Source organism: Sphaerodactylus townsendi, unplaced genomic scaffold (assembly GCF_021028975.2).
Source record: "Sphaerodactylus townsendi isolate TG3544 unplaced genomic scaffold, MPM_Stown_v2.3 scaffold_19, whole genome shotgun sequence".
NCBI lineage: Eukaryota > Metazoa > Chordata > Lepidosauria > Squamata > Sphaerodactylidae > Sphaerodactylus > Sphaerodactylus townsendi.
Genome location: NW_025950352.1, coordinates 230,552 through 254,985, shown reverse-complemented (window position 1 = coordinate 254,985; position 24,434 = coordinate 230,552). Strand labels below are relative to the sequence as shown.

Genomic DNA, 24,434 nt, shown 5'->3' with positions numbered 1-24,434 from the left:
GCCCCCTGGTTCTTGTATTGTGGGAAAGAGAGAAAAATGTCTCCCTGTCAACATTTTCTACCCCATGAATAATTTTATAGACTTCAATCATATCCCCCCTCAGCCGCCTCCTCTCCAAACTAAAGAGTCCCAAACGCTGCAGCCTCTCCTCATAAGGAAGGTGCTCCAATCCCTCAATCGTCCTCGTTGCCCTTCTCTGCACTGTTTCCATCTCCTCGATCTCCTTTCTGAGATGCGGCGACCAGGACTGGACCCAGTGTGGAATGATCTGACAGCTGGAGGACAGCAAGCAGACCGGTTCAATCCCGTTGCACGCGACCTTTACAGTGATTGGTGGAGCCATGTATATAAGCAACGGCAACGTGCTGCGCGTTTGCTCCTTAGGGAAAGAGGCGCCTGGCGGAGCGCTTCGTCGGGCTGCTTCGGAACCCGCTCCGTGTCTGGCGTCACGTACACCGAGCAGCTGCAGGGCAAAGGCCTCCTTCGGAAGGATCTGCTGCGCGGGCGGGTCTTCTTCGTGGAGGCGGGCCTTTGCCGCAGGCGCCCTCTGGCCTACTCTGAGTAGCGCCGCTCCAGCCCGCTGCCAGCCCCGGCCTCGGATCCGCTGGGCCCCTTTTCCAGCCGCGGCGTCCCAGTTCCCCTCGGGCCGCCGCAGCCTTTGCCGCCCGGACCTGCACGCGCGCTGTGGGGGCGGCGCCTCTTCCGGGCCCCGCGAGGCCGCCCCGCCCCGCCCCGCAGAGACGCGCGCAGAGCTCGGGGACGATGCTCCGGTGACGCTCCCGCGGCAGATCCCGCGGGCGGGCGGGCGGGCGGGCGGCGGCAGGAGGAGGAGGGGCCGCAGGGCCGCGTTGCCCGGGCGACGCCACTCTCGCGGTACCTGACGGGCGCCACGAGGCCTGCTCCGGGACCGCCCCCCGCCTTGGGCGCCGCAGTTCTCGCGAGACTGGCCCGCTCAGGCCGCGCTGAGGTTGAGAAGATGGCGGCGGCGGCGGCGGCGGCGGCGACCTCCACGGCGACGCTCTCGCTGGTGAGCGGCCGGGCCGGGCCGGGCGGCGGTGGGTCCGCGTGGCCGCTGCGCGACAAGGGCCGGGATGGCGGCGGCGGGGCCAGAGGCGGGGCCGCCTCAGAGGGGGCGGGGGCGGGGGCGGGGGCGGGGGGGGGCGGCCTGGCTGGTGCTGGGGAGGCCGAGCGGCCGCGCTGTTCCGGAAGGCGGCGGGGGGGGGGACCGCGGGGAGCCCACAGCCCCCCCCCCCCGCGCGAGGGTCTCGAGCGCTGCCGAAGGGGGGCCGGGCAGGAGAGTGTCGGGGCGGGGACCCCCTCGCGCGCCCGCGGCGCCCGCACAGCCTTTTGGGGATGGGGCGGGGCGGGGGGGGGGCACGGCCGGCCGGCTCCTGGTTGCTGCGCAGCGCCCCGGACCCTCCCCTCTCCTTGCGCTCGGCGTGGCCCCCGCCCCGCCCGGACTGAGCTGCCCAGAAGCACCGGGCGTCCAGATTTGGGAGATCTCCTTCCGCCGAGATCTTTCCATTCGTTTTCCATGATCAGAGGCGGACTTGGACGAGTGCTGCATCCTGCAAGGGGGGTTTCCTGTCCCTGTTCACCGTGTAATGTTGCACTTGGCCCGTGAGCCCTCCTGGCACGGGAGGGAGCCTTGCTGCGGGGGGGGGGGGGGGGGGGGGGCTAGTGTCAAAATGCACCTTAAAGCTCCCCTTCTTAGAAACAAAGCTGCATCGGATTCCGGGAGCATCTTTGGGGGTCTGGCTTCTCTGTGACTTTTGGAAGCTCCTAAATCCAGAATCCCGTTGGCCTCTCAGGTGTTCCTGGGCCTGAATCTAGATGTTCTCCTGCAGACCAACCTGGCTGTCCCACTGACATGACCTTCATAGGTATAACTAGTGGCCCATTCTGCAGACTTCAGGTGAAATGATATCTTTAAGTGGTCTGAATGCCTGGGTGGGTTCTGTGTTTCCTTTTCTCACACAGAATTTCAGTGCTGGAGCTGACTGGCCTTCCTTCCTCAGAAACCATAATTGTCCCAAGACTTTGCTTGCAACATGGTGGATTTGATTTAAATCAAATTCATTTAAATCACTCGTCTGTAAGACCTGGTTTAAATCATGGATTTTTTAAAACATAAAGACATATTCTTGTTGGTATAGCCTTAACACTTACAACCAGATAAAGGTTTCATTTTTTTGAAAAATGTTTTTTTCTGATTGGTGTGACTTTCTGTTAGAGTAACTTGGCAAGCGTATTTCTTGAATTGTTCCCCTTTAACTCTACATTTTATTATAATTGGCATCCTGGGTGCCCACGTCATATCTCACTTCTCTTCCTCAGCACTTAAAATTTGACCCTGGTACTGGATACCAACAAAATTTGCAAGAAAATGAACTGGACACAGGACTCCTTCCATTCGCTGGTTTTTAATGCTTGTAATTTAATTCTGCCATTGTGCAGTTTTGTTTTTAACTGCTCACTCAGTTCCTTCCAAATTTCAGTTGCATCTATTTTTCTGTATTTTCAGTCAGTGGTTTCAGGATTCCTCAACATTTCTGTTAAGGCCAGTGTTGAGGATTTCAGCTGTAACTGCCATCCATGTTTACAGAATCACAAAGTAATAGAGTTGGCTAACACCATTCGGGCCATCAAGTCTAACTGCCTGCCATACAGGAATACACAATCAAAGCACCCATGACAAATGGCCTCCCAGCTTCTGTTAAAAAAAACTCCAAAGGGGGAGTGATTTCCACTGTCAAACAGCTGTTGCCGTCAGGAAGTTCTTCCTAATGTTTAGGTGAATCTCTTTTTCGGCTCCATTTCTCCTTGTCCTAGTCTCTGGAGCAGCAGAAAACAAGCTTGTCTCCAAATTCAGTATGACATCCCTTCAGATATTTAAACATGGCTATTATGTCACCCTTACTCTTCTGTTCTGCAGGCTAAACATACTTCACTCCCTACAGCACTCCTGATAGGGCATGGAATCCAGAACTATTACCATTTTGGTCACTCTGCTCTGGACCCGTTACAGCTTTTCAATATCCTTCTTGAATTGTAGTGTCCAGAACTGGACACGATATTCCAGGTGAGGTCTGACCCATGCAGAATAGAGTGGTTCTATTAAGTCTCTAGTCCTATTGATGCAGCCCAGAATTGCATTGACTTTCTTGACTGCCACATCACACTGCTGACTCATGTTCAGTTTGTGATCTTCTAAGACTCCCAGACCCCTTTCCCTTGGACTGCTGTCAAGCCAGATGACCCCCATCCCATATGTGTACATTTAATTTTTTCAGCCTAAATGTAGAATCTTATATTTATTTCTGTTGAAATTCACTTTGTTAGTTTTGGCCCAACTCTCTAATCTGTCCAGGTAGTTTTGAATTCTGGCCTAGTCCTCTGAGGCTTACACCTCCTAATTTGGTATCTGTAAATTTGATTAACATGCTCTTTATTCTCTCATCCAAGTATTTGATAAAAACATTCAATAGCAGTGGGCCAAGACAGAACCCTGTGGCACCCCACTAGTTACTTCTCCCTAGGATGCAGATGAGGCATTGGTGAGCATCCTTTGGGTTTGGTCAATCAACCAGTTACTAATCCACGTAACAGTAGCATTGTCTAGACCAGGGGTAGGGAACCTTTAACACTCAAAGAGCCATTTGGACCCGTTTTCCATGGGAAAAGAAAACACTTGGAGCCGCAAATAATTTTTGACATTTAAAATAAAGATAACACTGTATATATTGGGTTTTTTTTACCTTTTACTCCGCTCATTCTGAGAAGCGCATGGATGCGTCTGCCCTGCTGCCTGCAGGGCGGGCAAGGATGGGGTCAGCAGCTCGGCCTCACCGGCCGCCGGGAAAGTGCCTCCACCCGGCCCAATGGGTGGGGCAGGCGAGAGGGGGAAGCACCGGCGGCACTCGCCCAGCTGGTCAAGGGCATTTAAGATGCGCCATTTGCCCTGCATACCTCGCAGGGCGGGCAAGGATGGGGCCAGCGGCTCGGCTCGTGGAGCCGCAGTTCAAGGGCAGAAGAGCCGCATGCGGCTCTCGAGCCGCAGGTTCCCTACCCTTGGTCTAGACTACATTTTACTACCTTGCTTGCAAGAAATGTCATGGGGGACCTAGTCAAAGGTCTTACTGAAATCAAGGTATGCTATATCCACAGCATTCCCTTCGTCTGCCAAACTTGTCACTCTATCTAAAGAGAGAGAGAGAGTGAGAGAGAGAGAGAGAGAGAGAGAGAGAGATAAGATTAGTGTGGCATGACTTGTTTTTGAGAAACCCATGTTGACTTTTAGTGATCACAGTATTCCCATCTAAGTTCTTACAGACTGTTTAATGATCTGCTCTAGAATCATTCTTGGTATTGATGTTAGGCTGACTGGGTGTTAATTATTTTCTCTCAGTTTTATTCAGAATCTCATCAGAATAGACTAATTCTTGATATACTGCTGAAAAACAGTCTGCTACAGAATTCCATCTAACATCTTGTAGGAGCAGCAACTTGGTCCCATCCATTGCTTTCAGAGCTGCAGCTGCTGCAGAATGACTGTTACAGAAGCATTTAGCAATTTCAATAACATTTGTCTTTATTTCTGGGACACTAAGTCTTTGGCTAGGAGGTGCAGCAAAGGAGCACTCAAGCATATGTTATTAGCCTTGTATTCTCTTCATGCTCTTCTACATTTCTTCTCATCTTGGATACATTTGCAGCATTGTGACTAAACACTAAATGTATCAGACATTTGAGTTTTTGTTCACATTTTATTATAGCTTTTGTTGCTGCTTCTTGCAAGTATTCTGCTGTATGTGCATTTTCTGACATATCAGTTGTTTCTGCAAGAAATAGATTCCCTTCTTCTGTTGTCACCACCGGATTATTGTGGAAATTACTCGCCCATCAAGACTTAGATTATTTTACCCTCTTGACCTTTTGCACATTTCTCCATTTCTGTGTCATACGCTTTATCCAGCCATTTCCCTGTAACATCTGCTCTGCTGGGTGGACTGTATCCTGGTCACAATGGCTGAACCATATTAATGAAATGTGGGTTTTCAGTCAGATGGAAAGAAGAGTTTGTTGCATAATCAACTAGGCAATTTTTTCATCAATTACCTCTTTTTTAATCTATTTTTTTATGACAGACTTATCTATTGTGGTTCCTGAATAGTTGCCCCCCCCCCCCCGGTTAAGGTGATATACTGTGGGTATGTGATATATTTGATGCGACTGAAACACGTACCCTGGTTAGGTGTCTCTGAAACTGTAGAACAGTAGGATGAAGATCTCAAAGATGCATAGTTTTCCAGGGTCCTTTAGGTTGATGGTGGATTTCCCTAAACAAAAAAGTTAATGTTGTTATTTTGCGATTGATTCCTGTCCAGAGTTGGGGCCCCCCACCAGCTCTGGACTCCCCCCACCGATGCCTGCAGTCACTACCTGCAAGCCAGCCCCCAGGGGCTCTGAGGAACACCCACGCCGCTCCATTTCCAGTGCACCCATGAGCAGTGACGAAGGGGACGACTCATGTCGGCAGTAGCCAGAGGCCATTGTGAAGCCGCCACTTCCCGCCACCACAGCAGCAGAGCCAGCCACACAGTGGAAACTGCAGTTGGAAGGCAGGAGGGGGTGAGGGAAGAAGGTGACAGCTGTGGGTGGGTGGGCATGTCAGCCGCTAGGTAGCCTAACACCCTAGCATAGTTGGGCAGTGCTCCAATTACTGGCCCTTGAAGGAACAGGTGGGCTATCAGGCCAAGAGGCCAATCTGTGGGAACAAGGCAGGATGAAAAGGAGGAAGACGGGCAAGGGTGGAGACATGGAAGGAGGAGCAAGAGGGACAGGGAGAGGTAGGAGTGAGAGCAAGAGCGAGGGAAGGAGGAGAGCAGCGGGAGCCAGAGCACGCCCGGGGGCCCACAGGCTCAGGCCCTGGCTCTCAACGCAGCCATGAGATCTGGTCTACAGAATGGGCCAAAACCACCCTTGCAGACAAGGAGGGATGGCCGAGTTCCCTGACCTGGGGTTGGCGCCGAGGGCACTCCACAGTGCCATTTCAGCTTTAGTGTTACTGATTGCTTTGGCCGGGAGAGGCAGCAAATGTAGTTATTTAGTGTAATTCGCTATATTTACTGCTGCTCACTACGGCCCCCCAAAAGGACATTTGCTTGTTTCTGCTCTTTATTTCTTCATCACAACTGTATCAAAATGTTAGTAACGTGCAGTAACAACAACAATGGGTTTTTTTCCTGCTCTAATAGGACAGTTCTTCAAGGCAGTCTTGAAGAATTATAATGAAGTAAAAATGTTTACCAGCCTGAAGATCCTACCTCTTCAAACATGAGTCCAGCATGGAGAGTGGGGACGCTTCGCCCCCCACCCCCCCCCCCCGCTTCCCAAGGCCCACAGGTCAAGGGAAGTGGAGGTGGTTGGAATGTGAGGGACACACTTCTAATGAATGGGCACGCTGGACTCACTTTGTGAGTCCTGCTTGCCCATTGCCTGGGGGTTTGTCATTGGACATTCCAAATCCTTATGTTTAAGGATTCCCAAACTGGATCTATGCCATGATAGGTTTTCTTTGTGAAGGAGAGAATAATATGATAATCCTCAGGCTATACACACAGAGATCCCAGACATGTGGAGTATTCGGCTCAGAACGTTTGGCTTTCAGTGTTACTGCTTGCTCCTTCCCCGCCATGCAGTGAACTCCTTGGGCATGTCTACCAACTTAGCACTTAAGAGGTATGGGGTTGATTCTGTGTACATAGAGTGAGGAATAGAGTAAGGAATCTACACTAGGCCAGTAAATCTGTTGTGTGCGAAGTCCGAGGCCAGACCTTGGTTTGCTGCAGGGTGGGATCAACTGGTCACAAGGCTGGAACCATCTGTCCTGCTTACAAAGCCTCTAGCCTGAGTTGGGCATGGGATGGTCAGTGCCTTCTCTGTGGATAGGCCATAAAACTCCCAGGCCTTGACATGTGCTGCTCACCTCTTTGTAGTGTTGCCACTTTCTGGAAAGAGGGAAATGGGGACCTTCAGCATTATCCCCGCCCCTTGGTCAGCGTCTTCCTCTGATGGGCAAGGAAATCCTAAGCACCCAGCTGTCTGGGCACTGGGAAAAAATTGCTAGTGGCATCCAGAGATGTGGAATGTGGAATAACATTACTGTCACCAGTGGTTGTCTGGAAGCCAGCCTGACTACATTTTTTAAAAAATATATTCTTTTCACTTTTAAATTTTATTATATCCTATTTCTCTCCTAAACATGTCTGTACTCTGAGGAATGGCTGTACGGGGGGGAGGGGGGCTTCCTGTCTGCAGGCAGGCCGCTCCACAAGGTGGGAAAGACACCAGTAGCCTGGGAAGTGCTGAGGACTCTTTGTTTTCACTGCACTAAGTTAGCACCACTCTGCCTCTTGATGCTGCCGCCACCGTCCTTCCTGGTTGTGCTGGCTTAACTAAGGGTCCCTCCAGGGTGGATCTGATGCAACACAGGGGAAGGCTGTTCCTGAACCCCTCGACACTCTGGGGTGGGATCCTGCAGAAGGGTTCCCTGGAGGTGCCCCGTGGCAACCTCTGCCTTGTCCCCCCTGGGCTTCAGGACGGGTGTTTCGTGGGGCATTTGGGGCTGTGGTGGGGAGGTGAAAAGCTTTCCCTGTCTGTGGAAATGTACGGTGAGATGCATGTTCTGGGCTGCCTGTCTGAGGAAGGACGTGACGCACTGCTTGTTTTAGAGAGCCAGAGACCCACACTGTTGCTTGTTGGCCCCAGAGTTGTGGCGATGTAGCAAGTGTTTGAATGGCCGGGAGAACTTCTGCCTGCCTCGAAGGAGATTGTGCTGAAAACGGAGAGCTTGTGATTCATTTCCAACTCGCAGGATATCATTCTAGAATAACATGTGTTTGAGAGGTCAGAAACTAATCAAGTGATTGACGCATCGTACAGGTATTCCTGCAGCTAGTGGGAGCCATTGTGATGTAACAGTTAAGAGAGTTAGACTAATATGTGGGAGGCCCAGGTTTGAATCCTCACGTGTGCTGTGGAAGCTCACTGGGTGACGACCTTGGGCCAGTCACAGCCTCTCTCAACCCAGCCTACCTTAGAGGGTTGTTGAGAAGATAAAATGGAGGAGAGGAACATGATGTAAGCCACTTCGGGTCCCCATTGAGGAGAAAACCAGGGTACAAATAAATTAAGTGGACATGTTTCATCTGTTTCATTTGTGTCTGCTATTCTTCCTCTCCCCCCCCCCCCCCCAAAAAAAAAGTAAGGTGTGATGAGGACTGGCCGGCATCTTGTCTCGTGACTGAAATCTTGCCAATAAAAACAGGGATCTGAATTGCAGAAGCATGGGTGGCAGCTGGTCTTCTGCGTGCTTGCTGGCCACTTGGCTAAGCACTCTCTGTCCTGCTGGCTTTCAGAAGCCCATTTCAGAGAGGTTTTTGAGAGGGGCAGCAAAGGGTCCTGGCTGGGAGCCCCAGCCCACGTTTCTTGCCTCGGCTGGCAGACAACACCCAGCCATGCTGCTTACTGTGGCTGAATATAGTGGGAGTGAAGCATAGTTTAACATTAGGGGTGAAGCATAGTTTAACATTAGGAATATATTATCGTCCCCCTGACCAAAGTGCACAAGAGGACTCTGAGATGGAAAAAGAAATTAGGGAGGCCAACAAAAGCAAAAATGTCGTGGTAATGGGCGATTTTAACTATCCCCATATAAACTGGAAAAATGCATGTTCAGGTCATAGTAAGGAGAGAACATTCCTGGATATGCTAAATGACTGTGGCTTATAGCAGATGGTTGTAGAACCAACCAGGGGAGAGGTGATCCTAGATCTAATTCTATGTGGGACCCAGGACCTGGTGCGGGAAGTCATTGTTGTTGAGTCGATAGGGAACAGCGCCCACAATTCTGTCAGATTCAGTATCTCTGCAGGCGAACAAGTGACAACTATTAATGTAGCTACATTTGCCTTCAGAAAGGGAAATTTCTCAAAGATGAGGGGCAGAGTGAGCAGGAAGCTGAAAGGGAAAATCAAGCGAGTCAAAACTGTCCAAGATGCTTGGAGGTTATTTAAAAACAGTAATAAAAGATCAGCTGGAATGTGTTCCACAGGTTAGGAAAGGCAGCGCCCTGTCCAAAAGAAAGCCACCATGGTTAACAAGTGAGGTTGAGGAAATTATTTAAAAAAAAAGATGTCTTTTAGAAAATGGAAGTCCAGTTTGACTGCTGAAGAATACGAGAGGGAACACAAATGGTGGCAAAAGAGAAGCAAGTTAGCTGTAAGGGAGGCAAAAAAGGATTATGAGGAACGCATGGCTGCGAACATCAAGACCAGCAACAAACAGTTCTTCAAGTACATCAAAAGCAGGAAGCCGCCTAGGGAAGCGGTAGGCCCATTAGATGACAAAGGAACAAAGGGTGTGCTAAAAGATGACAGGGAGATTGCAGAGAAGCTGAATGAATTCTTTGCATCTGTCTTTACCCAAGAGGAAGTGATGAAAATTCCTGCACCTGAACCAAGCTTCTTAGGAGGTGAATCCAGAGAGGGAACCAAGCGAAGATAGTGGTAGACCAAAGCGAAGAGAAGTTCTGGCAGCCATTGATAAACTAAATGCTACTCAAACCCCTGGCCCAGATTGCTATCACCCAAGAGTTCTTAAAGAGCTCAAGCATGAAATTGCTGATCTTCTCACTTTAATATACAACTTATCCCTGAAATCAGGCTCTATCCCTGAAGACTGGAAGGTGGCCAATGTCACATCAATCTTTACTAAGAAAGAGGTCTTAGGGGGGACTCCAGGAAATTACAAGGTGGTCAGTCAGTTTGGACATCTGTTCCTGGTGTAAATTAGTAAGTAGAATCTATCATTAAAGATAAAATTATAAAACATGTAGAAAAGCAAGACCTGCTGAGGAAGAGTCAGCATGGCTTTTGCAGAGGCAAGTCCTGTCTTACAAACTTACTAGAGTTCTTTGAGGGTGTAAACAGGCAAGTGGATAAGGGGGAACCAGTGGACATTGTCTACTTGGATTTCCAAAAGGCTTTTGACAAAGTTCCTCACCAGAGACTGTTGAGAAAACTCAGCAATGAAGGAATAAGAGAGGAAGTCCTTCTGTGGATTAAAAACTGGTCGAGGAACAGGAAACAAAGAGTGGGTATAAATGGGAAGTTCTCACAATGGAGAGATGTAGGGAATGGTGTCCCCCAAGGATCCGTTTTGGGACCAGTGCTCTTTAACCTATTCATAAATGACCTGGAAGTCGGGATGGGTAGCGTGGTGGCCAAGTTTGCGGATTATACCAAATTATGTATGGTGGTGAAAATCACAAAGGATTGCAAAGAGCTCCAAGCGGACCTTGATAAATTAGGTGAGTGGGCTAAGAAATGGCAAATGCAGTTCAATATAGCAAAATGTAAAGTAATGCACAAAGGGGCAAAAAATCCAAACTTCACATACACGCTACAGGGGTCAGTGCTATCAGTCACAAACCAGGAAAGGGATTTGGGCGTCTTAGTTGATAGTTCCGTGGGAATGTCAACTCAATGCATGGCAGCTGTGAAAAAGACAAACTCTATGCTGGGGATAATTAGGAAAGGAATTGATAATAAAACTGCAAGGATTGTCATGCCCTTATATAAAGCCGTGGTGTGACCGCACTTGGAGTACTGTGTTCAGTTCTGGTCGCCACATCTCAAAAAGGATATCGAAGAGATAGAAAAGTGCAGAGAAGGGCAACGAGAATGATTGAGGGATTGGAGCACCTTCCTTATGAGGAGAGGCTGCAGTGTTTGGGGCTCTTTAGTTTGGAGAGGAGATGTCTGAGGGGGGATATGATTGAAGTCTATAAAATTATGCAGGGGGTAGAAAATGTTGACAGAGAAATTTTCTCTGTTTCTCACAATACTAGAACCAGGGGGCATTCATTGAAAATGCTGGGGGGAAGAATTAGGACTAATAAAAGGAAACACTTCTTCACGCAACGTGTGATTGGTGTTTGGAATATGCTGCCACAGGAGGTAGTGATGGCCTCTCACCTGGATAGTTTTAAAAAGGGCTTGGACAGATTTATGGAGGAGAAGTCGATTTATGGCTACCAATCTTGATCTTCCTTGATCTGAGATTGCAAAGGCCTTAGCAGACCAGGTGCTCGGGAGCAGCAGCAGCAGAAGGCCATTGCTTTCACCTCCTGCACGGGAGCTCCCAAAGGCACCTGGTGGGCCACTGCGAGTAGCAGAGTGCTGGACTACGATGGACTCTGGTCTGATTCAGCAGGCTGGTTCTTATGAATATCTTGGTGCTCGTTGTTGCAGACAGCATTAGCAACAGATAGACATGTAACTGCAAGCCCAGGCCTGGATCCCAGTTTTGGCCGTTCTGACTGCTAGAGGGTCTGCAGGTCGGCCTTGGCCTCTGTTGCCAGAGACCCTTCAGCTGCTGAGCCATTCCCCTTGCAGCATTTTGGACAAGGATGTGCTGGATCTGTCTTCCAGGCCAGAGCATCTGGAGGAGTTGCCTCTTTGGTGTGGGTGGTGGAGAACTTGGGGTGAGTCCCTGGTCTGTGTTAACTCTCCTTCGTTGTGCAAAATACAGAACCATAGAGTGGGAAGGGGTTGTTTGGGCCATCTTGTGCAACCCCTGCTTTCAGGATCAGTCTAGAGCTGTGGTGGCGAACCAGTTGGCCATGCTGGCAGGGGCTGATGGGAATTGTAGTCCTCTGATGGGAATTGTAGTCCATTGACATCTGGAGTGCCATCAGTTTGCCATCACTGGCCTAGAGCACCCCAAGACTGCCAGGCGGGCCTCACTACCTCCCAAAGCCTCCAGGGCATCATGAGGCAGAGCTGGACTTTGGGGTTTCTCCTTGGGGGAAAAAAGAGACCATGGCAGATCGACCTGCTTCCTTTTAAGTGGGGGGATTCTGCTCTAGGGGCCTGGACTTTCTGGATGCTGCCCTCCTGCCTATTTGCATGCAGCAGTATCTCTGTGCTCAAGCCAGCTGGGAGGGTGGGGTCTGTTCAGTGGCAGCTGTGTGGGCTAATAGAACCTTCTGGCCCACAGGCTGGGTACCCTGCCAAGGTCCTGCATGGTTTCTGGAAAGTTGGTGGGTGTCTTGGAGGGTAAAGGCCAGAGGCTTCCCCCAGCTTGACTCTGTGGTGGTCAGGGCTGATGAGAGTAGGAAGCAATTGGCCAATTCCATGGCAGGCATTCTGGATTGGGGGTGGGGAGGCAACCCTGTCATTGGAGAGAGGGAGCCGGACCTTTTTCAACTCGCTGACCTCTGAAGTGTTGTGAGCAGCCACTGCTCAGCCCAGGAATACGTTTTGTAACGGGCCTCCTTTTTCATTGCAGGGGACGGAGCCCGTCAAGGTGGAAAATGGGCAGAGCACAGCGGCCAAGTTGGGGCTGCCTCCCCTCACCCCAGAGCAGCAGGAGGCTCTTCAGAAGGTGAGTCCTTTGGCGGAGGCCCACGTGCTCCCCCCTTTCTCTCCTGCGCACCGTTTTTGTGGGAAGGGCTCCAGACCCCAGTGAGGATTTATAGTCATGTGGTGATGTGCTTGTGACAGTCCTTGGTTGGAGGAGCTGGGTCCTGTGCTTGGTCAGCAGAAGCCAAGAGGCCGTGGGCATCTTTTCCACACAGGCCTCATTCACCACCACCTCCTGTTGCCTGCAGAGAGCCCTGTCAGTCAAGTGGATGGGAGCAGGCAGGGCAGTCTGCGTTCCTCTTGAGGAAGGACGTTCATGTCCCTTTGTGGAAAGGAGCCGATGCCTGTGACTTTGGGCAATGTTGCTGCACCCTTTTAAGGGACCAGGCTATGAATCAGACTGAGAGATGTGCTCGGGGCACCTCGCTAGCCAGCAGTGACTTGAGCACTTGTTTCCCTACCCAATTGTAACGCTCTAGCACCTGTGCTGCTGCTGCTGCCACTGGGCATGACTGGGAAAGGGTTCTTTCCCCAGAGCGAGCCTGTTTCCTGTGTGGCAACTTTGGATCCCAGGCATACCACAGTGGCATTCTGGAGGCCTTGGCCTTGATTCTTCCTTGAGCACACCTGAAGCAGCAGAAGGATCGTCAGCCCAATTCTTGTAGCTTTAGGGAGTCTGGTCTCCGTCCTTTTCCGTTCCCAGCACATTTGAGCTTTGGAGGCCGGAGAGCACAGACCCCTGACTCTTCATACAGATGCCTTGAGAGCAACAAACTATTGGTGTCTGGAGCTCTTGAGTGCTTGCTTGTGCTTCGGGAGTAACTGGGGGAGTGCCGGACTCTGCCTTCCCCTGCTGTGGTGCTTAACTTGCGCTCTGTAACGTTGAGTTTTCTTCCCCACCCTCCTCCAACATCAGGCCAAGAAGTATGCAATGGAGCAGAGCATCAAGAGTGTCTTGGTAAAGCAGACCATCGCCCACCAACAGCAGCAGCTCACCAACCTGCAGGTGAGACACCCCTCAGGGCAGTCCCTGCCTTTTACACTCCCTCTCCCCTTGCGCCGCCCCCCCCGCCCCCGAGTGGAACCCTTGATGCACTTAGTTCTACTGCACAGCCCTGAGATCTGCCTGGAGCCAGAGGTACTTTCGCTTCTGTTTCCTCTGTGAAATTGAAGTGTGTTGTATTCGGCCTGCCCTGGGATGTCCTAGCCCCCCCCCCCTTGCTTGCACGCGCCGCTGGGGGTGGAGCGGGGTGGGCGTAGCTTAGCTGCTTGAGGAGACCCGAGCCCCGTGCTGGGAGTTCTGCTTTGGGCCTGCCCAGAATGGGCCACGTGAGGTTAGGTGTGATGTCCTTGCCCTAATGGGTGAGGCATCCTCTGTAGCAAACAGTGGCTGATTTAGAATGTCACGAGGCCCTGATGAAGTCCCCTTCCATCTGCAGGTTGCCCTGAACTCAGGTGTGGAGGGCGGGGGAGGGTTCCTGCCTGGCACTTTGGGGAGTTCTGGTCCCTGGGGGGAGCATCCCTGCAGCTAGCCAGCTGTCGAAGGTTGAAGAAGAGTCATGGCTACCAAGAACTCCCCCACCCCACCCCCCAACCCGTGCTTCCTGGGGCTGGCAGGGGGCTGTGCAGCAAGGAGGAAGAGGCAGGCAGGCAGGAGGAAGGAGAGGCCTCTTCCGCTTGAGTTTTGACGAGAAGCCGTGGTGTGCTCAGCTCCCACAGACTGAACTCTGTCTTTACTGTCTTTCAGATGGCAGCAGTGACTATGGGCTTTGGAGATCCTCTCTCACCTTTACAATCGGTCAATAGACACATTCACTTCTTCTGGGGCACTTGGTCTTAGTCAGGGTCTAGCCTGGGGAGGACTTAGCTGTGCCCTCCCTCCCTCCCCCCACATGCCCACCTGCTCTGGACTCACCCAGCCAGCCAAGGCCAAGTGTAAGCTCCCCAGAGGAAGACCCAGGGCTGGGGGCAGCTGGGGCCCTTGGAGGCATTGGCCAGAGAGAGAGAGAGAGAGAGAGAGAGAGAGAGAGAGAGAGAGAGAGCATTAGACCCAAGCAGCTGGGAGAGCCGCCTTTCTAGGGACACTGAGGTCCTGGCCTCAAAGTAGCTGCCAAGGTAACTCACCGGTCGGCCAGCCTGGGACACCAGAGGCCTGGCAGATGGGCAGTGGGCGTCACAGGCACTCTGCTGGGCGAGTTTGCAGCGGCCTCCCAGGAGGCTCCTCGGGAAACGTGACGTGTTGTCTGAGGGAGGGGACACTGTGGCAGCGTGTCTGTTGCTCAGTGCATTTTCCCTCCCTGCCCCTAGAGTGTAGGATTAGCCGAGAGATGCAGGTCAAGCTGGCTGCAGAAGCAGCCACAAACATCTCCACCCCATTGTGCACTGAAGAAGCAGCCGCCTGAATTCCCAGCAGGCGAGGTCTGGGATCGTGCTGGCATCTTGTGCACCCCCTCTTCCAAGCCACACGGGTCTTGGGAACAGCCCTGGCTCCTGTGGGGTGGGGTGGTGCGGCTGAGGGAGAAACCTGGAGCAGAACTGCCTTTGGGGCACCTAGAGAGCCACAAGCACGTACCTGCCCTGCCCTGCCCAGCTCTTCGTATGCTTGTCAGCAGGTGGCGACCTCGGGCAGGGTTGCTGCATGAGTGACTAGCCCGTGGCTGCTGTCCTGCTGGCTCTGGAGGCCACCTGGCACTCCTTAATGCATCACAGGTGTGGGCTGGGATCTGTTGCTCCTGGCCTGGCCTTCCCCGCCCTCCTCGTTAACACTTTGCTCTGCTGGCTCCTGAATGCTAGTGCTGGAAAGTACAGTGAGATCATCAAGTCCATCCCGGCAGCTTCCAGGTTTAGCGTAAAGCAGAGAGCAGGAGAGATCGAGGTGCCCCAGTTCCCAGCAAGCCCATGCCCCAAGCACAGAGACAGGGGGCTCAGCTGGTGGCACCCTTCTCTCACTTAGGAGACCAGGGAAAGAGAGGGCTGGACGTGCTGTCTGGACAGCAAGGCCTGAGGCCTTCGTCCCAAGGAGGAGTGTAAGCAAGGAGCCCTGGGGGTGTGTGTGTGTGCGCATGTTGGCTTCCTGGCGGCTTCTGAGGGGCCTCATCCTGCCATGAAAGATTTGGCGGTCTTCTTGGGTCCCTCAGGCACCGCCCCAGCCCAGCTGTACATGGTAGGGCAGAAAGCTACTGGGGCCAGGCGTGTCTGTCCCCGGCAGTGGGAAGTTCCCCGTCTAGGTGAGCAGGGCAGAAGGGCTTGCTGTTCTTTCCCCATCAGAGCACTTCCTGCAGTCGGCCCCTCAGCCCAGCGCCATGTGATGCGCCGGTCTCCAGAGTTCCCCAGTGTGCCCAAGCGAGGCGGCAGCTAGGTGACCTGGGGCTCCTGCCAGGGAACGGGTGGGGCATCCTAGCCTATCTGGGCTGCTGAGCACCACAGTCGTGGCAGAAGGAGGGTGTCTTGTGCACACTGACCTGTGTTTTTTTCTCTGAAGGTGCCTGTGGAGAGTGACTGAGAGGGAGAGGCAGTGCCCGTGCCCTGGGATGGGATGGGGTGGGTTGGCAGGGTGGCAGGGAGGGAGGGAGGGAGGGGTCGGGTGCGGACAGGTGTCCCAGACTGGATCTCTTGCTGCCCCGGGGGGAGGGGGTGCTGGGCCCCTTGTGGCCTACACTGGAGGAGGGGGGCTGGGAGGGAGCTTTGCTTGCAGGCAGCCGTCCTCCCAGCTGACCAGCCAGCCCTTCTTTCCCATCCCATGCAGATGGCAGCTCAGAGGCAGCGGGCCCTGGCCATCATGTGCCGGGTCTACGTGGGCTCCATTTACTATGAGCTGGGTGAGGACACCATCCGGCAGGCTTTTGCCCCCTTTGGCCCCATCAAGAGCATTGACATGTCCTGGGACTCCGTCACCATGAAGCACAAGGTGGGTGCTGGGGAGGGGAGGGCAACTGGAGCCGCGGGTGCTGCGGGGGAGGGGGACTTGCCCCGACTGCTGCTGCTGCTTCACCTGCTGCTGCTGCTTTCCCTCTCTCCCAGGGCTTTGCTTTCGTGGAGTATGAGGTGCCGGAAGCCGCTCAGCTGGCCCTGGAGCAGATGAACTCTGTTATGCTGGGAGGGAGGAACATCAAGGTGTGTTTGACCTGTCCAAGCTCCGCTGTGCCAGTCTGGTCGGTCCGTTGACAGGCCTGGCTGGTTCTTCAACTTCCAGTGTTTGTTCTCAGGGCTGCTGGGCAGGGAAGTGCTGCTGCCCCTGGCTTATTCAGCCAGGCTTCAGGGTGCTGGGCTTTATCTGGGTGTCAGCCAGGCTCTGCAGCAGAACTGCATGGGAGAGAACCTGGCCTTCCAGGGGAGGCAACAGCATCCTTCCTTGGGGGCTTTCCTGTTCTCCCATGGAGCTGCAGAGCACTTGCAGCAGCCTGCATGTTGCCAAAGGAAAGCGTGGGGGGATATGAGATGTCCGTATCCCAGGGAAGAAAAAAAGAGCTGTTTTGGTAAGCCAGGTGAACATCGATTGCTGCACCTAGTTCCTGTGCAGCCAGGAAGCCGAGGCGAGGGTCCTAGCATTGCAGTGTCCAGCTGCTGCCTCCAAGGTGCCCTGGCCCTAAGGTGGTCCTAGGTGGTGGCAGAGTCACCGTTTCCCTGACAACGAGCCTTTTTCTGGCAGGTTGGGAGGCCCAGCAACATTGGCCAGGCGCAGCCAATCATAGACCAGCTGGCAGAGGAGGCCCGGGCCTTCAACCGCATCTATGTGGCCTCCGTCCACCAAGACCTCTCAGACGACGATATCAAGAGCGTCTTTGAGGCTTTCGGGAAGATCAAGTCGTGCACGCTGGCTCGGGACCCCACAACAGGAAAGCACAAAGGCTACGGCTTCATTGGTGAGTGGTCTGCCCGCGGAGCCCGCAGGGAGCCCACTGGCTTGGGGGCTGCTGCTGTCCTCTGACTGGTTTTTCTGGCTGCAGAGTACGAGAAGGCTCAGTCCTCGCAAGATGCCGTCTCCTCCATGAACCTCTTCGACTTGGGAGGCCAATATCTCCGCGTGGGCAAAGCCGTGACTCCTCCCATGCCGCTCCTGACACCAGCCACGCCAGGAGGCCTGCCTCCTGCTGCAGCTGTGGCAGCAGCTGCCGCCACAGCAAAAATCACAGCACAGGTGAGACAAAAAGTGAGCTTGGCTAAGAGAGTTGCTTTGTCCCACTGCAAAGCAAGTAGAATCGGATTCCCAACTATGACTGTTGTGATGGGGAATCCTTTTCCCCTCCCCTGCAAATCCAGCATCTTCCCTGAATGTTTAACGGAGGGGTTTGATGCTTGGGAGCATTTTTCTCAAGAGGGAGGAGTCTTCTGCATAGCTCCACTGGGCACAGGTGAGCATGCTTTCGTCTGCCCTCAGGGCCTTGGGCAGAGAGAGGGCTTTCCCCGCCTCTGCTGCCTGAGCCATTAATTGGACATGCTAGGGATTGGCTATAGGGCCTCTGGCATGCCAAGCGTGTGCTCTGCCGCTGAGCTGTGAGCCAGCTGGGGTCTCTGGGGGTGGGCAGAGCTGATTCTGTGCTGGCTTTTCTGTTGTAGGAAGCGGTGGCCGGTGCAGCAGTCCTTGGAACACTGACAACGCCGGGGCTGGTGACCCCGGCACTTACCTTGGCACAGCCTCTGGGAGCCTTGCCGCAGGCGGTGATGGCAGCTCAAGCCCCAGGGGTCATCACAGGTGAGTCTGTGCGTCTGCTGTCAGGTGGGGACTGTGTGGGTGACCCTGTTGGCATCCATGTGAATAGAGTCAGTCCTCTTGTGAAGGCATCTTGGCACAGACTGTCGTTGGCAGTTCCACAGGTTAAATGGTCTGCCCTGAATTAATTGAGTCCCCATGCCATTGGGCAGTTTTGAGATCCAGCAGTATCAGAGGTGGATAAAATTTATTTATTATTATTAAATTTATAGGCCGCCTCATTCCCGAAGGGCTCGAAATGTATTTCCATCTCTTTTCCTTAATTGACAATTTTTAAAAAGTAGAATAAACGTGTCACAAAACCTTCTACAGACTAACAGATAAAAATAAAAATGTTATAGACATACATCCAGTTAAAAGCCAACGTAAAATATGACTGCAAATCCTGAAGGCAGCAATTAAAACAGAAGGGAAGGGTCATTGAGACAAAACCAAAGTCTGTACCTGCTAGTGGAAGACCGTGATTGAAGGGGACAGGTAAATATCCCTGAGGAGGGAGTGTACTTGGCAGCCCTTGGTGAGGGACGTGGAAAGCTTTTGAGAGTCCAAATATGTAAAGTGTGTCAGCCACGTATGCACCCAACGCGCACTGAAAGGCCGGTGAGGCAGGGCTTCCATTTGCAGAAGCTGTGCTGCTTCCTTTCCAGCGAGGCTTGTCCTTCTGGATGTCTGGCCATGACTGATACTGGCAGTGCAGCCGTGCCGGTATGCGGAGGTGTGTGACGCAGGAGGCTGCTTTTTCCTTTCTGGACACACGAGGCTGCTTCTTAGACCACTGGCCTGTCTAGCTCAGTTTTGCCTGCTTAGGCCGGCAGCTGCTTTCGCCAGTTGCAGGTTTGGCTCTTCTGCTGCACCCACTACTTGATCCTTGAACCTAGAGATTGCCCAGCGGAAGCTCTGCCACTGAGCCGGGTGGCTGCCTCTCCCAGGATCTCTGGTGCGTGGCCATTTCCGTGGGCTGTCCAGAGCCTCTTGTCCAGCTTGTGCATTGGAGGTTGGCTGTGCCCAGATGAGGGGGTTCATGAGGCCTGCAAGGGTCTTGGGTCTCAGGGACAGATTCTGTAGGTGAATCTAAATAGATTGTTGGAAGGGAGAAGGCTGAAGCTCAGGAGGACGAACCGATTTCAGTAAAATTTGACACAACATGTGAAGAACAGCCTACTAAGCCTTCAAAGGTCCTGCTGAATTATTAGATGTTATAATATAATGGAGGAAGGAAACCCAAGACTTGGGATGACAGGAAGTTTTTATAAGTGGATAGAGTGTTTCTGTCCCACTCAGATGCTGCATTTCAACCAGGTGGTTTTTCTGGCTGTGCATGAAAATATAATCAGGTGGAGATGGGATTCGTTTCCTCTGATAAAGAGGAATGTGCCTCACCATGGTCTTGTTGAGTAGAGGAACCAGAAGTCGGCTTTCAAAGCTGCCTGCTGTGGGGACTGAGGGACACCATGTGGGGAGAGATTGGTTGATTGAGAATGGGCTGATGGGAATTGTAGTCCATGAACATCTGAAGTGTCACAGTTGGACACCCCTGGCATACAGGATGCCTAAAAGGGCTCTGCTGGATCAGACCAGTAGTCCATGCAGTCTAGCACTTTCTCACCCGCAGTGGAATCCCCAGGAGGACCAACAAAGAGATCTCTGGATGCAGTGGGGTGATGTGCCTGCTGGACGCTTCTCCTTCCTAGCACACAGGGGCCCAGGGGAGCAGGGAGGCTGGTGGGTGTCACCATGGATGACTGTGCTTTTGAATGAGTAGCTTTGGTCGTTGCCTTCTGCCCTCTTGTGTGCAGCTGAGGATACAGGGACTTTGTTGCCAAAATGCACACCTTCAGAACTAATGTAGCCTCTCCTGGGCTTTCAGGGGCTGCGTGTGGTATGCGAGAGTGCTGTGTAGTGAGGCTGCCTGGTGCTGCTGCAGCCCATGCCTAACTCTGTCTCTTCCCTGCAGGCGTGACCCCGGCTCGCCCACCCATTCCGGTCACCATTCCCCAGGTGGGAGTGGTGAACCCCATCTTGGCCAGCCCGCCAACACTGGCCCTGCTAGAGGCAAAGAAGGAGAAAGAAGAGGAGGAGGTTTTCCAGGAGTCTGAGAGGCCAGAGATGCTCAGTGAACAGGAGCACATGAGCATCTCGGGCAGCAGTGCCCGCCACATGGTGATGCAGAAGCTGCTTCGGAAGCAAGAGGTGAGTGGGCATCTCAAGGAGCCTTGGAGGCCGCTTTGGGGGGAGGCGGACCAGACTGATCCCTCCTGTTTGGTTTGGGGAGAAGAATGCACAGAGCCGGCCAGATGCTGGAGGCAGCCTCTTGCGAGAGGCTTGTGCGGAGGTGTGAGAGCTTCCTCCTCTCCTTTTGTTCCCCGCAGTCAACAGTGATGGTCTTGCGTAACATGGTGGACCCTAAGGACATTGACGATGACCTAGAAGGGGAGGTAACTGAAGAGTGTGGCAAGTTTGGGGCAGTCAACAGGGTCATCATCTACCAGGAGAAGCAGGGGGAAGAGGAGGACGCAGAAATCATTGTCAAGATCTTCGTGGAGTTCTCCATGGCCTCAGAGACCCACAAAGCCATCCAAGCCCTGAACGGTCGCTGGTTTGCTGGCAGAAAGGTGGTGGCCGAGGTGTACGCTACCTCAGGAGAGGTTTCCACAACAGCTGCACTCCTCTCGGCATGAACTCGGCGGACTTTTGCCCCTCCCCAGTCCCGTGTTTTCAGGGAAGCTACTGGGCCCACATCGTATTCTCCTGTGATGTTCGTGTTGTTTTGGATAAAATACCAGGAAGACACTTCACTGTGTGCATCTCTGTGCGTGTCTGTGGCCATCCCTCTTTGCAGCAAACAGGCAGGTTGTGTGTGGCACCAGCTCCATCTCAGCTGTGGTGAGAAGAGGGTGGAGGGAGGGGCAGGAGGAGAGGCCTTGGCATAGACTGTGCAAAAGCTGGAACGGAGGCCCAGAGGGAGGACAAGAGTCTGTGTTGCAAGTAAGAAAGGCACAATATGCAAGGTGAATTCCTTGTTCAGAAAAAGATCAAAACATACCCAAAGTTATCCATGTTTAGACACTGTGCACTAAAACATGATAAGGCTCTGGATTGTGCATTCGTTTTGAGACTTCTGGAAGTTATGCATAAAAACATTCAATATCTATTTAGATTTTTCATATTGGACCTCTGCCTTCCTCTTTTTCTGTGTACAACCATCCTTCTCTCATAAGATCTGGGAGACCAAGTAGGGTCAGCCTTGGTTAGTCCTTGGATGGTAGACCATCAAGGAAGTCAGTGGTTGTTACGCAGAGGCAGGCAATGACAAAACCACCTCTCAATGACTCTTGCCTTGAAACTCTATGGCAGGGGCCCACAATTTAGTGCCTGTGGACGACACGGGGCCCACCAAGTGTTCTTAGCAGGTGGGTGGAGCCACTAGGGGCTTTTGCCCAGCAGGGCTTCAGGCCGGCTGTACAGATTTTTAAGAAGAAGAGAAGAAGAGTTTGGATTTATATCCCCCCTTTCTCTCCTGTAGGAGATTCAAAGGGGCTTATAATCTCCTTGCCCTTCTCCCCCTCACAACAAACACCCTGTGAAGTAGGTGGGGCTGAGAGAGCTCAGAAGAACTGTGACTAGCCCCAGGTCACCCGGCTGGCGTGTGTGGGAGTGCACAGGCTAATCTGAATCCCCCAGATAAGCCTCCACAGCTCAGGCGGCAGAGCGGGGAATCAAACCAGGTTCCTCCAGAGAAGAATGCACCTGCTCTTAACCACTATGCCACTGGTGCTCCTGTGCAGCCACTGTGCAGATTTTTAAAAATGTTGCGTGGGATCATAGTGGGTAGAGCCACAGCTCTTCGCTGTGTGAGTGAAGGTCAGCTAAGGCAGCCGTTTTGTGGTTGGCTCCACGCTCTCTGGCAGCTGTTTGTGGCTGTGCCTTATCACCCTGTGCCAGAATTCCATCGGTGTCGACAGGCTCCAAAGGGTTGGGGACCCCTCCCTGCCCTTGCCATAAAACTTTGCTCTGGTTGTCTGTTTCAGCTGTAGAGTGTCTTCAGCAGTGTGAATGGCAGAGACCTGAATGGCAGCTGCCCCAGAACTGGGCAGGAAGCTTGCTGTAACCCTCAGGGATTGGAGAATCGTGTTCCAATCCCAGGTGGAGGCCCCCTTGCCAGTCATGGATAAAGAGGGCCTTGTGGAAGGAGGGCATCATTCCGGGGAAAGGGGACGCAAACCCTTAGAAGAGGCTCCTTTCTTGGTGGATAAATGAATATTCTCTTGTGCCTTAGTGGGGGATCATTAGGCATGCAGATTGCTGGGTTTGTGACAGGCATGTGGACGGCCTGGTGAATTGCCTGTCAGGTGTGAAGACTGCGGATATCATCTGTCATCTGGATAGCTTGGTAGATAGTCCTGGGGAGTAGTTGTAGTCCATGCTGGCATCAGTGAAGTAGGAAAGTGTGGTTGCGATGTCCTGGAAGTCAAATTTAGGCTGCAGGTTAGTGAACTAAAAGCCAGACCTCCAAGGCAGCATTCTCTGAAATGCTGTCAGTCCCCCTGTCCGAACGTGTGTAGGATCACATAGACCGGCGCAGTTGGGGAATCTTGGTCTGTGGATGAGACAATGATGTAGAGATGAGGTTGTTAAATTTATTAGGTACTAGGGGACATTTTGGGACAAGCTGGGCCTGTACAACCAGAATGCAACCAGATTGGTGGTGCGTGACATAAAAATATGTCAGTGCAGCTTTTAAACTGAGCCCAGGGGAAAAGTCAAGAAGACCTGGGAAACATCTCATCTAGGCAGATTTGTTGCAAAGAGACAAAAATGCTTCCCATTGCCCAAACTGGGATTGGGCAGATAATTAAAACCAGGATAAAGTAAAGCAGGATAGCTGGCCAAAGGGCCGAGTTGAAAAGGCACATGCTAGAAATGTCTACAGAAAGACTGTAGTCCTCTGACCCAGAATGGGGATATTGGAGTGCTTGGTTTTAAGAGAAAAATAAATACAGCAAACATAACAGAAACTTGGGGGAAGGGACAGAGCTGGTGGGATATGGTCCTTCCTGGTTCCAGACTATAGGAATGACAGGAAGGGGCATCCCAATGCAGATGTGGCTGGACGTATCGAGAAAGGCCCAGTGCCTTAACAAACTGGGAATCTTGGCAAGGGCCAGCTCCTTCACAGAACTGCAGGGGGTGACCACGCCAAGCCCCAAAAGTAATTTAATACTGAGGATGCGCTATTAGCCCCCTAATTGAAATGGCTTAGGATGACTTTGAGATGGAAAGTGAAGTCAAACGTATTCAAAGAAGAGGGAGTTGTAATAATGGGAGGCTCAACTACCCTCCTGTTGACGGGCTAAATGCGTGTTCCAGTTCTGCTGAAGAGGTGAAATTTCTAGATCGCCTAATTGATTGTGCCCGAGAACAACCTTGGATTGGCTGGAGGGGAAGCAACCCTGGCCGAATGTAATCATCAGAGGTGTTGGCCGGAGCCTTGCGCCAGAGGTGGAGGTAGGTGAACTGTTGCAAACTCTGATGCTGGTGGCATCCGCTTTAGTTAAATGTATGTGGGAAAGCACCAGAGGATTCCAACACAGTCATCTGACTTCCAAAGAGGAAGCTTCTCTAAGATGAGAAATCTGGTAGAAAAAATTGAAAGGAACAAGAGGGTCAAATCTCATAAAAAAGCTTTGGGAGTTATTCAAAACCTCAATACTAGAGGCACAGTTAGAATGCAGATCAGGGAAAAACAGTACAAAGTCTATGAGGTCACCAACATGGGGAAGGTGTTGGAGGGGAAAAGGCTTCCTTCAGATGGCTGTTGTAGGTTTTCTGGCCTGTGGTCCTAACATGCCTACATCTGTGACTGGCATTTTCAGAGGCATGTCACAATAAGATGTGTTTGTCTCTGTGGCAAACAAAATGAATGGCTTATCCAAACAAGGTTAAAAACCAGCACAGACGTGCACAGAGGAAACCCAAGTAGACAATTAGGGATGGAAAAAAAGATTTTGAGGAACTTGTCACAAAAAGCATGAAGACCAAGAATAAATAATTCCTCAAATATACAAGGAACAGGAAACCAGCTAGGGAAGCAGTTGAACCATTGGATAAATGATCTGGATGAGGGTGTGGAGGGACTAATAGCATTTCCAGGTGATACCAAATTGGGAAGAGCAGCAAACACACTGGAAGATCAAGAATTCAGTTTGATCTGAACACAATGAAAAAATGGACATGTGAACAAGATGCAATTCAACAAGCATAAGTGTTTGGGGTGCTGTGTGGTTTCCAAGCTGTAT

General features: G+C 52.2%; 1 protein-coding gene across 2 annotated transcripts; it reads left to right on the top strand.

The window, feature by feature from the left end:
• Positions 1–567: 567 nt before the first annotated feature.
• PUF60 (poly(U) binding splicing factor 60) lies at positions 568–20,928 on the top strand. 2 transcript variants are annotated; one of them, XM_048482614.1, is made up of 11 exons: positions 568–1,027; positions 12,355–12,450; positions 13,345–13,434; positions 14,176–14,226; positions 16,174–16,335; positions 16,449–16,541; positions 17,077–17,290; positions 17,375–17,565; positions 17,985–18,120; positions 20,093–20,328; positions 20,508–20,928. In XM_048482614.1, the coding sequence occupies exons 1-11, from the start codon at positions 977–979 to the stop codon at positions 20,814–20,816; spliced, it is 1,629 nt and encodes a 542-aa protein (XP_048338571.1). In that variant the 5' UTR covers positions 568–976; the 3' UTR covers positions 20,817–20,928. The 2 variants fall into 2 exon arrangements, with proteins under 2 accessions (XP_048338571.1, XP_048338570.1); XM_048482613.1 differs by lacking the exon at positions 14,176–14,226 and having other exon boundaries at positions 811–1,027.
• The last annotated feature ends 3,506 nt before the right edge of the window (positions 20,929–24,434 follow it).

Bases quoted from the DNA above. Each gene is read 5' to 3' on its own strand.
- PUF60 (XM_048482614.1), top strand. From the start codon at position 977: ATGGCGGCGGCGGCGGCGGCGGCGGCGACCTCCACGGCGACGCTCTCG. The intron at 12,451-13,344 runs GTGAGTCCTTTG...CTCCAACATCAG, and splicing joins AGCAGGAGGCTCTTCAGAAG to GCCAAGAAGTATGCAATGGA. The intron at 14,227-16,173 runs GTCAATAGACAC...CATCCCATGCAG, and splicing joins CTCTCTCACCTTTACAATCG to ATGGCAGCTCAGAGGCAGCG.